This window comes from Pempheris klunzingeri, chromosome 11, assembly GCF_042242105.1.
Source record: "Pempheris klunzingeri isolate RE-2024b chromosome 11, fPemKlu1.hap1, whole genome shotgun sequence".
NCBI lineage: Eukaryota > Metazoa > Chordata > Actinopteri > Acropomatiformes > Pempheridae > Pempheris > Pempheris klunzingeri.
Window position 1 is genome coordinate 5595120 of NC_092022.1, and position 14457 is coordinate 5609576.

Below are 14457 nucleotides of genomic sequence, written 5' to 3' on the forward strand. Positions count from 1 at the left end.
ATTAACAAAAAAATTAAGGCAATCCGGCCACAACCTCCCTCATTGCAATTCATATTACATCCAGTAGATGGCGAAAAAGGACAGGAAGTAGATGTATTTCCAAGCACACACACACACACCAATGAAAAGCCTGGAGTTTTAACAGGGACACATTTCAGTCCTCACAATAACAACACATTATGTCCTTCTATACCGATTAGAAATGCTGATGGACAAACTGCACGGCTGACTTCATGCAAAGAGAAGAAACGACTGCACAAGAGGAGCCAGGCTGGTTCAACGGTGGATAAGAAATTGTTTATTTGACTTGAACATAATTACAAGGAAACCAAACAGTCTGCAACATTCTAGCTTCAGTGGTAACCGCTCTAAGTGAATCACACTCAACACAGGAGGTCATCTCAAACTGCTTTTTATTACATCTTAAATAACAGTACATTTTAATATAGTTTCTATCTTGCATCCAGCTTTCGGTTGTACACTGACTGACTTTAAAATTAAATACAAAAGGTGAAAAGGGAACAGTGGGGGTGCAGAGCTCTACAGTTATTTGATGGAGAAAGAGAGAAAAGGAAAGGGAATTTAATTAATTTTTAATATTTTTTATTTCATTTTATTTTTTGCCAACTCCAGGCCTAACGCACAATTACAGCACATTTTTTGTACAGAATGTCGCAGAGAAAAAACAGAATGGAAAAAATGTCACTACTGCTAAAGAAAGAGCGTCTCTGTTTACAAGGAGGAGGGAACAACAGAAAATTCTGCCATTCAGATGCTGCAAGATTTTTTTTTTTCATTTTTTATTAAAGGACAGAAAAAAACCTGTTATAAAATGTTTTTCTTCGTAAGTGGAATTTTGTTTGCTACAGAAGGAATGAAAATTTATTTGTTCCATTTGAGATTGTGTATGTTTAGGTGAATGAATGTACGTATGCATGTGTGTACAATTTAAACATTTACGTTACTTCTTAATTTGTGGAATCCCTCCCAAGTATGGACCAAGTAACCGTTTATGTTGCAGGGTTTGCTTCTCAAGTGCATAGCTTTGACATTTTAGTTGAATCATGTATGCACGGAGTAGCCAAAAACCAAAAAGAAGAAAAAAAGAAAAGAAAAGAAAAAGAAAAATATAAATACCATTGTATTGATATATTCAACAGGTTATTTTCTTAAAGAAAAACATCAAAGGACTTAATTCCATATGCACCTTTTTAAGCAATTCTACAGCATGCGATTCTAAGAGATAACCCACCCATGGCAGACAACCAAAATCTTTTTTTTTTCGTTTTTAACTTAAAAAGTTTCAATATCATTATTTTCAAACATTGATTTATACAACATGTCATTCACAGAGTAGTAACTGCATTTCCAAGCACGGAATGGGCACCTCTGTTAAAAGAGAAACGTCCGGATTGCAACCGGGCTAAAGTGGAGGTACTTCCTACCCGACCAAATCACATCACCGGTCCCAACCACGGGCAACAGAAACCAGGGAAAACAAAACAAATTAAAGGAAAAAAAATGAATTTAAAAAAAAAAAAGAGGGGGGGTGGGGGCGGGGTGGATTATGATCCGATGGGTTAATCGTCATTTAATTATTCTACACTGTCGCCAGACAAAAAGGTGTAAGAATGGTTAAAATGGTTTGGTTTTTTTTTTTTGTTGTTTTTCGTTTTAAAAACGAGCATTCATTATCATAAACAGCATGTGCTTGGTTAGTTAACTTTTTTTTCTTTAGACATTATTCTATATATGCAAAGTTTAATTTTTGTGCAAACAAAGATTTGTGGACTACACTGGAAAAAAAGAAACAGTTAAAGTATCATGGGACTAAATATACAGAAGGGCCAGAAGTGGCTTGAGGACTCCCTGTTGAAGCTTAATTCTCTCGCTTTGTTCTCCAGTGGGATAAAGCTGGATTTAAAATGACATGATCTGGAGGTTCTTTTAGTTTTTAACTTAAAAACATTCTCTAAAATGTGTAAAGACTAGGAAATAAAACAAAGCTTTGATCCTCATTTTAAACATTAACTGACAGTTCACTGATCTACTTCTCTTTAACAAAAATAATGAAAAAAAACCCAAAGAAACAAAAATAAACATGGCCAAAAAGCTATTAAGAGTTAGATCACTGTCATGTAATAACCTTCACTCAGACCTGTGTATAATGAGGACGCAGGACACGTTTGCTTGGTGGCGGTGGCGGCGGCAGCGGCGGTGGTGTGTTTGCATTTTCACTTACTACAATACCAGACCATGGCCATGGGAGGAATGCACACTTTTCCCCTCCGTTCCATTTTGAAACCACTAAATTCCTCGAGCTTTTTTTTTCTTTTTTTTCGTAGCTGAATGAGTGACAGACAATTGTGCTCTTTTAAATGAGAAGGAGATAGAGAGAGAGAGAATTTTTGCCCTTGATAGTTTTTTGGGGTGTTTGGAGTCAGTATCATGGTGTTTTTGAAAAGATTGGATATGCAATAAAATTGAACATTGTGATGTTGGAATGGTCTTCCACTCAACTTTGGAGTCCAGATGCCATCTGTAAACAGAGAAAAGACAAACATTTGATTATGAAATCACACACGGCTGTGACATTATTAAATCAAGAGTTGATCATATGCACAGATTTTGAAGACTGCAGAAAAAAACCTGCTTTATTGTGCTTCTGTTTGTGTTTAAATCAATCTAAATGTCGTGTGCTTTTTGAGAGTTATGAGGCAAATCAGACAGAAACTGTCACTGCATGATAAAAAAAGATGTTAAACTAGATGAAAAACATTTTAAATCCTGCTAATTTTAACAAAGTGAGATAACACCACCAAGTGCAACTGTTTCCTGTTTGATTTCACTTTGTGTTTTAAGTGTTGCACCTTCTCTCCCGACCCCCAGGTGGCACTAAATACAAACTGCAGATGATACTGCTGCCAAACCATCAGAAACATTCCTCCCAGTCGCCATTTACCTTCAGACTCTAGTTCCAGATCTTGAGGAAGCTGTCCCAGGACCCTGTTGCCACTGCCATGCCGTCGTCGGTCACACCCAAGCAGCTCACCCGGTTATCATGACCAGCCAGGACACCTGCAGAGACACCAGAGGCTGAGACTCGGCGACAAACCTGCTCTAAGGTGGACTAGGGTTTATGTCAGGGTCCCTGACACCTGCCTGCCAGACATGTTTTGGTTGCAGTATGGATTCCTGATTCCACGAACTTTAAGATGGTTAAAGGCCAATATTGACCCAGTATGCTGATCATCAAAACTCCACCCGTCAGATAAGAGCGAGAATGAGTGAGTGTGTGTGTATCTGCTCAGATGTGGGCCTCCTCTGATCCCTATCCCACTATGCTGTCAATAACTGTAAAGTATTCATGCTGCCATAGGGGCTCTTCACTGCTGGAGCAGGTGATGCTTGCTGGTCCCCCACATGTATGTTAGAGCCCTTTATACTGTTTTTAAATTGGGAGGATCACTTCTGCAGTGTTGGAGGCCTCTTCTAGTCTACTGTAATATTCACAGTCCCATCTGTACTACTTCAAGTATTTACATGCAAGCAAAAAGCTTACACAGTACACATTACCAAATAACAGTACAGCAGCAGTATCTAACCTGCTGCTCCTTGGTAAAGGGCAAGTGGTAGATTTATTTACATTTAGTATAAAATCTAACCTGCTCCTGCATCCCCAAAGGTCTTAGACTTATCATACACTTTAATTAGAAAATGCAAGTGAACTCTTTGCCAATACTGATTTTGCTTTATTCCATCAGGATTTATGGGGATTGTGAGTTAAAAGGAATATTCAAGCTGTGCCATATATTTTGGACTGACGTCTCTCATTTGACGACACTGGTGTTATCATGAGACTTCACCTGAACATGCTTAGAGAAACTCTTGACTTCTCCCCTCTGGGACATTTTTCTATAAATTGCTGCATTTATGTTACATCACCTTCACAAGCTGTGCAGCTCCTGCGTGTTTCTACCGATGAGTGATATTTAATTAATTTAATGTGATAGCCAAAAAGCTAATTTTTGTCTGATCATACCACTAAATTTTCCTCCAATTTCTTTCCCAGTGTTCCTGAGTTGCCTTCTGGCAAACATTAGTCCAGAAGTCATGTGAGTTTTTTCAACAAGCATAAAGCTGTGACTTGTGAAGCAGCCAGACAAGAGTTGTTGTATGACAGTGTCTCCCATTGCAGCCGTGGAGCCCTGCAGCTCCTTCAGAGTGTTCACAGACCTCTTGGTGGTCGGCTGTATTCAGCGCCTTGAAAGACTTCTTGTATCCTTTCCCTGTATGGTGCTACTCAGTAAACTTTTCACAACTTGGTTTGGAGATGTTCAGTAGCCTTCATGTTGTAGCTCGCACAGATATCTGGTTGATTTGCAGTGGATTAATAATCTTATGTTTTATTGTACATCACCCCACCTTTGATATGACTGAGTTTCTTTCCTTGACAAAAACTTCTCAGTTGATGTATTAATTTAACCAAATTTCTGATGCTGCATTTTGAAAAGAAAAGTATGTTTTGTTTGTTTACTCTAAAACCTGGTTCATCCTGCAGTAAAGCAAATAAACACATCAAGATTCACCTGTAATTTACCTTTTGATATAAACACTTTCCCTCAACATGCTTAAGGTGCTTCTGCTTCAGTTAGTGGTTTTCTACTTGCCTAACAATAAACCTCAGAACATTCCTGACTTGTGATATTTGACATAGATTTTCCCAAAACTAACAAAGTGTCAGCCACACCCTCTTGCTGCAGCAACTGGCCAGGTGTGCAGAGGTGTGAAATAAGGAGAAGTCCAAGTGTGCTGTGGATTATGCTCTCACGTTTCTATTCCCTCCACTCTCTGAACTGCACCAATTGGCTTGACGTAATGGTGGAGAGTGTGTGGTGGAAGGTGACTGATACCTGGATCAAGTGCTGAACAACAGCCCGGACACATATGCTCAGTTTCTTCCCAAACCTCAACTCCACATTTGTAACGTGGGTTGAAACTGAACTCTGATATTTCTGGTTAGATGGACCGCTCTATGACCAACCACAGAACCAATTGCATGTGCATAAAAAAGTGGTTCTGGGTGGATTTTTGCCTGAGTAGCTGCTAACTAATCTAAAACATGTGTTTTGTCTATCAGAAATGTTTTTGATGCGTGCCTGTTTTGTCATAGAGAAGCAAAACATACTTATACAAGTCCATTCTTTTACCCTGTGTGGTGGCTTACCTGCACGGTCGGCCTTCAAAGTGTCCCAGACGTTGCAGTTGAAATCGTCGTAGCCAGCCAGCAGTAGGCGGCCGCTCTTGGAGAATGCCACGGAGGTGATACCGCAGATGATGTTGTCATGTGAGTAAACCATCAGCTCCTGGTCAGCACGCAGGTCAAACAGCCGGCAGGTAGCGTCGTCTGAGCCTGTGGCAAAGGCGTTGCCATTGGGGAAGAACTGCAACAAGGACAAATGAAATTTTTCAGTGTTGTTACTTAAGTGAATAGATCTTTAAGAGTGATTGTGGCAATTTATATGCCTTTATTTAGTACTTATGATTACATTTGTTATTGTCCTGAAGTGTAACAATAGCTCGCCACACCCTTTTCTTAAAAGTGTAAATATGTGGTGCCAAATCTTTATCATTTAGAGTTTTTCTGGTCATCTCAGGAAGCAACGTATATGGATTAGTATCAATAACAATTAACTAGTATGAACAACTGATCTCCTGGTGTTTCTTCATATAGCATTTGCTTAAAAAGGAAAAATCAAAGTCAGTCAAATGCAGTATCAATTGAATGGTCTGCATCCACAGTCGCCTCAAGGACCCAAGATTTGGTCTGACAGTATCGACTTGGACAAGCTTTGAATGATTTAAGACTTGACACCCAGTTATGGTTAGTATATAACATCTAAGTGTGTGTGTGTGTCCTTACGCAGATAGCATTGATGTCTGACTCGTGGCCAGTGAAGGTCTGTCGGCACATTCCTTCTCTGACGTCCCAGAGCTTGGCCGAGGCATCGCAGGCTCCAGACACAAACAGCCTGGTGTCAGGTGCCAGAGAGAGACTCATGACATCACCGGTGTGACCAGCAAATGTAGTTGTCTGCTGACCAGTCTCAATGTCCCACAGAGCGCTGCAAGAAAGCAGAGAGAACATTCGAAAATGTGCAATATGCAAAAAAAGACAAAAAACAAACATCACCCAAGAAGGGAAGTGATCAGCTCATGACGTGATGCTGGTGGCTGCGTGAAGTCTGTGTAGCCCAGGCAGGTCTGGCACTTGAGGCCGACTTGGCATTTAATGATAACTCACTGGTTATAGTAGACAGCAGTGACTAAGAATCTCAACATTGATCAAACTGATGAGGCTATAATGTTTCCATAAATACGGAGGGTCGACTACATGTGGGAACACCTTACAATATAATGCAAACGAATATTACTGCCCTACAACTAAAACTACATTGGAAACGTATAATCCCCCACTTCTGATTAAGTCGTGGTAGATGTGGAGCTGACTCTGTACTGATTATTGAGCTTCAAGTTTGTAGTGGTGTTGTATTGGATTGCATTGGGTGTAGTACCACAACTCACCAGGTGGTGTCTCCAGAGCTGGTGACAATCTGGTTGTCATCCAGGAAGCGACAGCAGGACAGGTAACCTGACAGGTAGCAAACACACTGATTCAGTAACTCACTTAAGATGGACTGTCTTTGCTATTCTTTTAATTGTAAGAAGCTTCATCTCCCAGCTGTCTGCGCAGAGGAAGAAAATATATTCCAAATCACCATCGCGCCCTCAGAGAAAGCTATGTGTGCTAGATGTGGGCAAGATGAATTGACTAATTGACCACCAGAAACAGAAAAAAAAAAGCTGTAGGGCACATTCTGGTTCATGACTTCCTTCCATAATTCATCCTTTACTAGCTGGCAGAGTGTACGTACCCCTCCCTATAGTGAGGGAACTAGAACTAAAATGCTGACACACTTCCTGCATCATGTGACACTGATCAGATGAATGCTCCTTGCCTAAGAGCTCAACACTTTCATTAGTTTGAGCTGGAATACGGCTCGACCAGCTCCTGTTTTTATAGAGAAAGACACACCATGTGACTGGCATCTCTCAGATGTGAAAAGAATTAGGCCTACACAAGTACATAAGGTTTACACACACACACACACACACACACACACACACAAGAACATACTGTTTATCAGCAAATAATAGAATGGCTTATATTTGACTGGCTGACTGTAGGGGGATTTAAAAATATATATATATGAAAATACAGTTATCGGTCCAAGTGTCCCTTCCTCATTACCTGATACAGTCTAGATTCAAACAAGTTTCCAAATTAATTCTGCATGATCTGTGAAACCTCTCCGTCTCCTATAATGCAGAAATTCCATCATGATAATATTGTGTTTTGTACTCTCATCCTTTCGATGTCCTTCTGCATAAAGCAGTGGTTGGGTGAACATGATCATACCCAGTGTTGAATATTGATGTTTCATATTTTCCAGATGCTTCTCACTGTCATTTGGGCAAGCTAATATGTTCAGATTATAGAGTAGATATTAATTCTATAAAAGCAAACATTTTGTTTAGTGGTATTGTTACTGCTGAGGATAGTATGATTAGATTAAATATTAGCAGGGACTGTTGAATGTTAATAAGTGACCAATCTAGAGGAATTCAGTATTCCTGAATGAATGCACAATTAGTCTTCTCTAGACTGAGACCTGACATTTTGTGGTTGGTCACAACTCAAATTAGACTATTATGTTTTATGTTTAAAAATGTGTTTTTATAAACTTTCTACCAGTGTCATTAAACTCAACCTGAGTGGTAGAGAGATGCAGCTCTAAGGGTACTAAACTGTCTATTTGTTGTCAGTTACACAAACACGAAAGTCTGGCTTTTATTGTCCAAAGGAATCTTTTCCGACTGCAGACAGTCTGGGCCAAACACTAAGGTAATAAGTGTCTGTACAAATATGATCCAATGGCAGACTGATCTGACCTTCAAAACATCCTGGGACTGATGGCTAAGTGCTAATGCTAATGGTTGTGTCCAGCCTACCTGTGTGTCCGGCCAGCTCACGGCTGACACGCACATTTCCCTCACGGGTCTTCAGGTTGTAGATGGAGCAGATGTTGTCCAGACCTCCACAGGCAACATAGTTCCCAGAAGGGGCATAGGCGCACGTCATCACCCAGGAGGAGCGCAACGGGATGGCGTGGACCTGGAGGAGAGGAGGGAGATTTAATATTAGATAGTATGCAGTGACAGATGGGAGAGAGAGAGGGGGGGGGGGGGGGGGGGGGGGGGGGGGGGCATGTGACAAAGTCTGTCTGCAATATTAACTTAACCTTTCAAGGGCACAATACCCACTATAAATAGCATTACTCGACACACTACAACATTTGTGAATTGTTTTATAATGAACTGAGCATTTTGTCACTGTAAATAAAACTAGCTGCCAGAAACAGGGGAGTAATGATTATTGCTGACTTCAACTTTGATGAACAGGAAAATACAATGGATCACCTGACAACCATTTACCACAAGTCTGTTTACCAGCTGAAAATCTGGTGCAAGTCAACCCAACACTTGTTTATACTACGTCAAACCATCATTTTTTAATCTTTTTTTTTTTTTTTTTTTAATCTTTGTACTCAGTTGAATTGTACTATTACAAAGATACATCTGATGTCACATGCTTGGTTAGGCTTAGGACTGCTTTTAAGATTAAAGCATGGCGAGGTCGGCCTTTAAGAAGTACGGTATCATAGGCATTTTGACCTCATGAACCAAAGGTGGTTTTGCTTTTGGCTTTTTGGTTCAAGATCAAACTGCCTTTGGGCATGTTTGTCATCTTATCACCTTATTCTACTCTATTTTAATACAATAAAGTAATAACAAACAGTAACATGAATGTTTGCTTGTTCATTGTCTGAACACACCTCCTGCATATGCTTGTGCACACAGTAACGATAGCTTTACAAATAGCATTAAACCTTAAGATCACAGGCTATTCAGCTCTTTAGAGTATAATGTTTTTTTTATTACCTTGTTTGTGGTATAGCTGTCCCAGATAATGAGTTTGCCGTCCTGGGAGGCACTGACCAAAAGCCTGATGAAAAGAAAGACAGTTCAAATGTTTTCTATCAGGTTGAAGCAGATGACAAATACAGCTATAAGAAAAACGACATGAAAATAGACATATTCCCGTTGTGGATATGTATGGATATGGTATTTGAGACAGAGAGTTGAGGTGTAGCGGCTGTATCAAGCACTTTCCAGACCATCTATTTACTTTCAATATTATATGTGCCACAAAAACACAACCTGCAGAGTCTGCGTGGGTAAGCCTAGTTATTCTAAAAGGAATTGTTGCCAACCCTGTTTTTCATTCCAGTGGCAGCTCTCAGGTACCTCTGTGGTCGTGCTCTGCTATCTGGGTGAATCCAACAAGAGTAACCACAGTGATGGCTCCAATGCACACAGGAGCAAGGAAAGGAGTGAACACACCAAGGTCTGCTGGGACTGTGCAAATCTTAACTACCAGACCAGGCTGGCGGGAATGCGCTCACATGTGCGCACTGCAGCAGATAATAAGCCAGGGACAGAACGGTCTGTGCTGGGAAATTTAGTCTAAAAGAAAATGAAGCTTCCCAGCCTTAAAATGAAAACAATGACCTTAAATAATCAAAGCCTGGGATAACGTCAAAAGCATGAAAATATACAAACTTCAGATTAGGCCCCACATTAACTTCTAGTAAAATGTGAGTGAGTGTGTCAAGCTGGGAGGCAACGACGCCGTGCTGCTCACTTTCTAGTCTGAACTGCTGTGTGACAACAAGGGTGGTGACACACACCCAATGTTTTGGAAGATGAACAAATCACACCATGCTCATTGTATGTTCTGCTCTTATTTCTCCAAATCACTTCAAAATGGAACAAAAACCTGATTTTGAGCAAACACAATTTCATCCACTTGTGTTTGCTCTGCATTCATCAGGTCTGTTTGAGTAACTGTGATGCAGTCAAACACAAGGAGACAAGTGTGTGTTTCGCTGTACATTTCTCCAGCTTGAAGTGAATAGTAAAAGAAGAAAGAAAAACATGAGATGTCGCCACACTTTCTATTTCTTCTATGTTCACCATTCTTGGCTTCCATACTATACAAAATGCACTTAATAACACTGAGTTGTGTGATGAGTTGGATTTACAGAGAATTACTTTGTAAGCTGGAGTCCGTGATGAGTCAAAGCATATGAGAGAAACAATAAATAACCACCTAATACAAATGGTTTTGTATATTTATATTGTTTTTCACTACTATTAAACAACTATTAAACTTAGTGCAATGGTTACAGGTATGAAAATGGCTGAATACTTGTGAAATGGACACCGATTTGGCAAATCATATTAATTCCAAGTCAAACAAGGCAAACATAACAAGAGCGGTCTCGTATCAGTAGAGCTTTAAAACAACATTAACAACAAAAAAGTTATGACTCACTGATTTCATGAGGATCGAGGTTATCCAGTCCTACATTAAGACTCCTTCTGCCGGCATCAATACGAAGTACTGTCATACCGAATTTTAGTAAAAATAACTCACTTTTTACTATCAGAAAACAAATCTTTTGTGGATGAAAATGTTGGATTTTTTGTGTCTTGAAATAAAACCAGAAAGGAAAAAGAGCAACTCTTCCCTAGATAGATCATGACAGTGACTTAGCTGTAGCTATGAGTAAAGTTGGGCACCGAATCATTGAATGCAAACCTGTCATATTAGTAACACGCTGTCTTGCAGGTAATTTTACTTTCTATAAGATAAATATTTGTGTGGCTGCTGAGTCCACAGATTTCTACTCCCTTAACATTTAACTTGATAGATTATTGGCTAACGAGGACAAATGGAAGTAACTGATGGGTTTGTTTCTCAAATTCTTGGAAACCCACTCCAAACTGAATTCAAACAGTGTCTCCACAGGGCTAAAAATAGTAGTCTTAGCCTAGACTCTGGGTCAAAACATCTTCATGTGACCTTCTTTCTGGGTGGCTGAATCTCAGCAGGTAGTCTAATAAATACCCCAACTCCTCTGGGAGGTGAAACATTAACAGATGAGACAAACAGACAGGATGAGCTGAGCTTTTTCTTAGGTATATGACTGGGAGGACGATGAGGTGACATAGCAGTTTGCAGTGGTCTCTCTGCGGACTGACGCACACCAGCACCACAGTGATTAAGCTGTTGGCTGCTGAGGTGAGAGGTGTGTGCAGCTCTTGGGAAAAGGCTTTATGTGAATTGAAGAGTGTTGCTTCATCTGCCTCAACACAGCTCTAACAAAGGCTGACTCCATTTTGAGTATTTTCCCTACCCACATACCCACCCCCAATGTACACAAACATGGCACACATAGACACACAACACAGTAGACACACTCAAAGAGAGTGGATGATGCATGCTCAGTGTGCATTCAACATAAAATGCATTACCTATTGTGCATGTGCACACGTGTCCTACTGTTGAATTGTAGGGACACTGAGTATGTGTTAATCTGATTGATGGCTTTGGACAGATGTTAAGCCAAATACCTGTTTGTGGAAGAGTGTGCTACTGTGGAATGTCATGATTTGACGAGGACCCTCAGGAGAGGTAACTAGCACAAAGACAGTCAAGCTTGCTTTTATATCCATTTCCTGTGTTTAGGCAAGGGGGGCTGGGCTGATGGGATGAAATATTTAGTTAATGCACAGAATGCAGTTGAATGGCATTACCTCGAGTCAGTGCCCCAGTGCATGGCATAGATTTTAGCCAGATGCCCCCTCAGTGTCCGTCTAGTGCGCATCTGAATTCGGCCAACAGGGTCGATGTTAGCTGTGATCTAAACGAGGTGAAGATTAGAGAAAGTGTCACTTCGAGCCTGCTGTATATTTTGTCTGCTGTGTGCTCTCAAACTTCAACTAGTGTAACATGTTATATCGACATTTCTATTGGTTAAAGATTTAAAAGCATCATTAAACATATGACTGACAAAAACAAAAAGAACGTAGTCTTCAGATTATGCACTCAGTGTAAACACCACCTACAGCCATACTTCAAAACTGATTTTAGTACATTTTATAAAACACTTCATCATAATTAAACAATAAATAATGGTGAGTGAAGATCACAGTATGAACACATTATTTACCTGAGACAGGGTAGCATCCGCACACGCTTTCCTGGCATCCTGAAAAACAACAACACAGTCAAGTCTGTCCACTAACTCTTCACAATTAGTTTAGCATGTGTAAATCAACAGGGCTGTGTTGTATTTACAGATGACAGTTTCACCTGAGTGACATAGCCCTCTATGCTCGGGATCCTTCACTATTAAATCACTACGTCAAAATGAACTAGTGAAAATACAATTGTGTAATCCAAACTAAACTGCTTTGTTTGCAATGATGAATCATTTTCATAATAAAATAAATGTTTTTATGCACTTATAGAGCAATACAAGTGAAAATAATGACAACATAAATAAATAAAGTCTGCATCATAACATTTACGATGAATTCTCATTCAGGCTTGAGTTGACGGCTTTAACTCAGGCAATCAGCTTTGAAATCTAGTACAGTGGCTCATGAACTACCGCTATTGTCTTTGGTGGCTTATTTACAACATTTATGGGTGATGGTTTTAGTGAATTTGATCATTTGAGTCAATGACAATATTTATTACCATACTGTAAAAAAAAACCAACCTTTTTATCAAGCAGACTACCTAAAAAACACATAATTTGTGCTATACCTTTGTAATGTCAACATTATGCGTCATAATAGGAAGCTTCTCAATGACAAGTGTGCTTTCATTAATACCAGTTCATCTCTGGAGCACAAAATTGACAAAATGTCGACCTGGATTTGAAAACGAAAAAAAACAAAAACAAAAAAAAAAAAAACAGACGTCTTGAGGACATTGAAGGACTTACTCTGATCTGGTTCTTGAGCTGCTCAGCCTCCTGGCGTAGCTGATCCAGTTCACTCATTTTCCTCTGCTAATGGTGTGCTTCGCTCCGCCGCCTAGACTCTTGCTGATCTGTAGGAGACAAGAAATGAGAGGCTCAACATATGTGCCACCTACTGCTCATTTCATGTTGGTAGAATCACACAAAATGTACACTTAGGTTGTGTTTACTGTTCTACTCTGAACGCTAGTGCAGCACATTGCATGCAAGATCTTGGCCAAAGCATAAAGACATCATGTGCTCCCTCTTTTCGGATGAATTTCTTGAGATGGTTACATCAAAATGCACCTGACGATCACATAGCGTCTCTTAAACCCAATCTATAAGGCCCAGACAAGTCACAGGGAATCACAACAGCCCAACACTTTCTAGACAGCTCAAGACTTGTCCTTGCCAGCTTGAAACTGTTACCTAGCAACAAGCACTCGGCTGCTACTTTAGGCTTAAGATAACAATTTTGAGGATGATGCTGAATTTGTTTTCTCTCCCCTACCAAACAATAGCAAACCCTTGGGCATACATTTGGCCACGCAGAGCAGCTGATAACCATTCCATAACAGCCAACGCAAAATTAAATAAGTAAAAAAGTGTTTTTAAAAAATCTACTTTGCCAAAACATACCCCCTACTGACGGTAAACCAAGTAAGGATTAGGAGTCCAGATGTTTAAAAAGAGGCAGACCAAGAGACCAAAGTGGGTTTCGTTGCACTACTGGAAACCCAAGGCGCTGAGATGATGGGCAGGGTTTGACGAAGCTCTCAATGCTCTGGCCTCTGGACTCTAAACTCTCCTCCAATGTCATCCCTGTAATCCTGGGACACAGTTGATTCAGCTCCTCCAGCCAAATCCGGTTAAGACAAAACCTGCTGATGATCCTAAAAGCAGTGGCTATCCCGCTGACCCCAATCCTCTGTTTGACACTCTTAGCACTGACACTTTCACTCTCCATAGAAAGAAGACAAACTCTACTAAAAGGAAAAATACTACTGTAAACAATTATGAACGCTGGCTTACAGGCTTGTAAGGCATGTTGGACACTTATGGAAGACACGTTGTTATAGTACAATCATTAATACTTTAGGTGCCCGCATAAGTCACAGCCGATCAGCAGACAAAACTTTCTAAAACATGTGCCCATTGACACGGCAGGATGATTTATAATTTCAGTGACCACATTCAGCGAGGCAAATTAAGGAACCGTCTTCCTTTGATGCTTTTTCCTTTCACCCATTCCAATGACCAATAACCCTCACAATTTAATAAAACTGAATCTTCATACAGAAAATGCTGCAAGTAACATTAAAGATGTCAAATACAAGCTACAACACCATTTGCACTGTAAACACGCCTTACCTCCCTTTTCTCTGGGTTTCAATATAGGTCCTTTGTCCTGGGGAGTGTTGAGCCCGTCTGAATGAACACCTTATCCTTCAAGCGC

At 40.2% G+C, this 14457-nt stretch overlaps 1 protein-coding gene across 2 annotated transcripts in view; it reads right to left on the minus strand.

Annotated features, from left to right (window-relative positions):
• Window positions 1–275: 275 nt before the first annotated feature.
• The window catches only part of gnb1a (guanine nucleotide binding protein (G protein), beta polypeptide 1a), a 33494-nt gene continuing 19312 nt past the window's right edge, over window positions 276–14457 (minus strand). For both annotated transcript variants that reach the window (XM_070839076.1, XM_070839075.1), the window contains exons 2-11: window positions 12984–13090; window positions 12201–12239; window positions 11785–11891; window positions 9064–9127; window positions 8074–8236; window positions 6586–6652; window positions 5924–6125; window positions 5228–5444; window positions 2963–3078; window positions 276–2539 (exon numbers count right to left, since the gene is read on the minus strand). In XM_070839076.1, the coding sequence (XP_070695177.1) occupies window positions 2972–3078; window positions 5228–5444; window positions 5924–6125; window positions 6586–6652; window positions 8074–8236; window positions 9064–9127; window positions 11785–11891; window positions 12201–12239; window positions 12984–13040 (1023 nt within the window). In that variant the 5' untranslated portion in view covers window positions 13041–13090 and the 3' untranslated portion in view covers window positions 276–2539; window positions 2963–2971. The remainder of the gene's footprint in view (window positions 2540–2962; window positions 3079–5227; window positions 5445–5923; window positions 6126–6585; window positions 6653–8073; window positions 8237–9063; window positions 9128–11784; window positions 11892–12200; window positions 12240–12983; window positions 13091–14457) is intronic.